This window comes from Etheostoma spectabile, chromosome 21 (assembly GCF_008692095.1).
Source record: "Etheostoma spectabile isolate EspeVRDwgs_2016 chromosome 21, UIUC_Espe_1.0, whole genome shotgun sequence".
Lineage (NCBI taxonomy): Eukaryota > Metazoa > Chordata > Actinopteri > Perciformes > Percidae > Etheostoma > Etheostoma spectabile.
In genome coordinates, this window is record NC_045753.1 from 12,366,024 (window position 1) to 12,369,052 (window position 3,029).

At 38.8% G+C, this 3,029-nt stretch overlaps 1 protein-coding gene across 1 annotated transcript in view; it reads right to left on the reverse strand.

Moving 5' to 3' along the window:
* Nucleotides 1–3,029, reverse strand: part of sema4gb (sema domain, immunoglobulin domain (Ig), transmembrane domain (TM) and short cytoplasmic domain, (semaphorin) 4Gb) — a 41,186-nt gene that overhangs the window by 12,905 nt on the left and 25,252 nt on the right. Inside the window, exon 9 of the mRNA XM_032501734.1 lies at nt 1,699–1,874. Coding sequence (XP_032357625.1) covers nt 1,699–1,874 — 176 coding nt within the window. The remainder of the gene's footprint in view (nt 1–1,698; nt 1,875–3,029) is intronic.

Here is a 3,029-nt window from a genome sequence, read left to right on the forward strand (position 1 = left end):
TGTGTGTGTGTGTGTGTGTGTGTGTGTGTGTGTGTGTGTTTAAAGAAAAACCAGCTTGTAGAAAGACAAGAAAGAGAAAGAAAGAAAGAAAGAAAGAAAGAAAGAGAAAGAAAGGACAGCTGCTGCAGTCTATGAGGAGACAGACAATAGCCACAAAAGGAAGTGTAGCAGTAAAAGTAAAGAAAAGAAGAAAACGCCAAAAGAGAAATAGATAGTGTTACTGTCCCGTTGTAATTCTATCCTCTCCATTAGAAGAAACACCCTTGGGACAGTTTTATGCAGCATGACTCTGCACATCAGCATAAATACACACTTGCATCGTTGCCAGATATTCCACCGGCTGGCAGCCATCGTCCTCTGACACGGTCACATCAGCTCTGACTGCTGCTCTGTTTCGATAACAACTCCCTTTGAGGGGTTTGAAATAATGATTGCTCTCATTTTTCAATAAATCCGTTGATCATTTTTTAACAGTTTAGTCTGTAGAATGTCAATAGAAATTGAGAAAAATTGTTCAACCAGTTCTTCAGTCCATAAGGTCTAAGAACTTTAATACATACATATCTTTTTTTAACTGTTTAGTCTGTAAACTTTTTTTTTTTTTGTTCAACCAGTTCTTCAGTCCATAAACCCGCATAGTGTTCAATTTACAATGACATAAATCAGAGAAACGCAGCATATCTCCACAGTGGAGAAGCTGCAACCAGAAAAAACAAAAACATTTCTACTTAAAAAGCACTAAATGGTTCATTCCTGATCTGCTGCTACATTATGAATCATCAGGACCTCTCAGGTCCTCTGGGACAAGTCCGTTTTCTGTCCTCAGAGTCTGAGAGAAGAACTAAACATGGAGAAGCAGCGATTAGTTTTTATGCACCACATATCTGGAACAAACTCCCAGGAAACGGTTCTTTTAAATCAACGCTGAAGTCCATTTCTTGTACTGCTGCACTGTAACGTTTTTTCTTGTATTTTACACCTGCCTTATAATATATGTATATACATATTTTTAAAGATATTTTGAAGGGTTTCCTTTATTTAGAACAGCTGAAGAGATGGAAATGGGTGAGACAGAAGGGGGTAACCTGCAGCAAAGGGCCTCCAGTTGAATTTGAACCCGGGCTGCTGACAAGGACTGAGCCTACACAGCTCTACCAGGTGAGCCAGAGGAAGTTATCTGCTGTAGTGACGGCTGATACTGGAACAGGACCATCACAGAAAAGAAGGAAACTAAAGGAAGAACTGCTAAAAGCTAAAAGGGAAAGTGACAGATGACTGGTGAAAACAGAGTCAATCTTGGTCGGGGTTTCAACAGAGGGAGACAGTTACGGGATTGTAAATGATTCAAAAACGTCCCCGCATTAGCCCTCAGGTTTATAATATGTCTATTTTATTTGTAAAATCATTATAGATTGTGCAATGTAGGTTGTACATTAGTAGCTGACATTAAATTACGTTCCCCTTCCATTTAGCGCTGATGTTTTATTCGTATTAGTCCATGTTTGTATTGGCCCATCATTTCATTTTCCCCTGTCCCACTGTACTAAATAAATTGAAGTTATTATTACGTTGGTTGCTACGACAAATTCTTAATGCTTTGGCTCGTGGCACAGTGACAGTGATAATGTTACCCGGGGTAGCTCACGATAGTTACAAATAGCCACTTTAATAAAAGCAGAATTTGATGTTGTGTCTTACCATTCGAAGCCAAAGATGCCGTAGAAAATGCTGCTTTGAGCGTCTCGACCCTCTAGGACGAACACACTGCGCAGGATGTTGAGGTGCAGCTCATACTCTGGGACTGAACACACCAGTCTGGCCTTGAGGAAGGAGGTCCACTTCCTCTGCAGGGTCCTCTGGCCGCCCCAGTCATTCTGAACCAAAGAGGAGATGGATGGATCAATAAATAAATAAAGTCACTGGAGCTGATAGATTCTAGCACATACACTTTCGAATGACACAAATTCACTCTCTCACTCAAACACACATCAATGCTCACTAATCTGTAATTGTAATAACAGTGAAACAAAGATATTATCATCTACAAAAAAGATATCATAATGTACACATACACATATAAAGAGGAGCGGAGGAAGTGAGGCGAGTATTATGAAACTGGAGCTGAATGTTAGTGCCAGTGGTGTAGTCTAATGTATTGTAGTGGGTATACTGTATATACATACATATCTTTTTTTTAACTGTTTAGTCTGTAAAATGTCAAAGGAAAATTGAGAAACATTCCCAAAACCCAAGGTGACGTTTGTGAACATTATTTTTTTTTGTTCAACCAGTTCTTCAGTCCATAAACCCGCATGGTATTCAATTTACAATGACATAAATCAGAGAAACGCAGCATATCTCCACAGTGGAGAAGCTGCAACCAGAAAAAACAAAAACATTTCTACTTAAAAAGCACTAAATGGTTCATTCCTGATCTGCTGCTACATTATGAATCATCAGGACCTCTCAGGTCCTCTGGGACAAGTCCGTTTTCTGTCCTCAGAGCCTGAGAGAAGAACTAAACATGGAGAAGCAGCGATTAGTTTTTATGCACCACATATCTGGAACAAACTCCCAGGAAACGGTTCTTTTAAATCAACGCTGAAGTCCATTTTTTTATCTCTATATATATAGATATAGGTATTTACATCTATATATATATCCACCAGAATCTGCTTTTGGGAGAGGGGGGGCCGTGTCCTAATAGGGGATTTGAGTGTCCTCCCCAGGTAATTTTTGAGCAATCAATCATTTCCTGTATTTGGATACACTTTTATGCACCAATTTACGGTGAAAATTCCTTAATTTAGCCTATGTGAAGAAGAAAAACAAAGATGACAATTCAAAATATATCAAAAATATAATAGAAAGTATGTTGTTGTGTGTCATTGGGCATTTTTGGTATTTGGAAATCCTTGAGCTTTCTTAGTGGGTATACTTCATATGCCTGCGTATCACGTAGACTACACCACTGGTTAGTGTCATGATTGTTAGTGTCTGTATGTTCTGTTTTCTGTTTTATTTTGAAA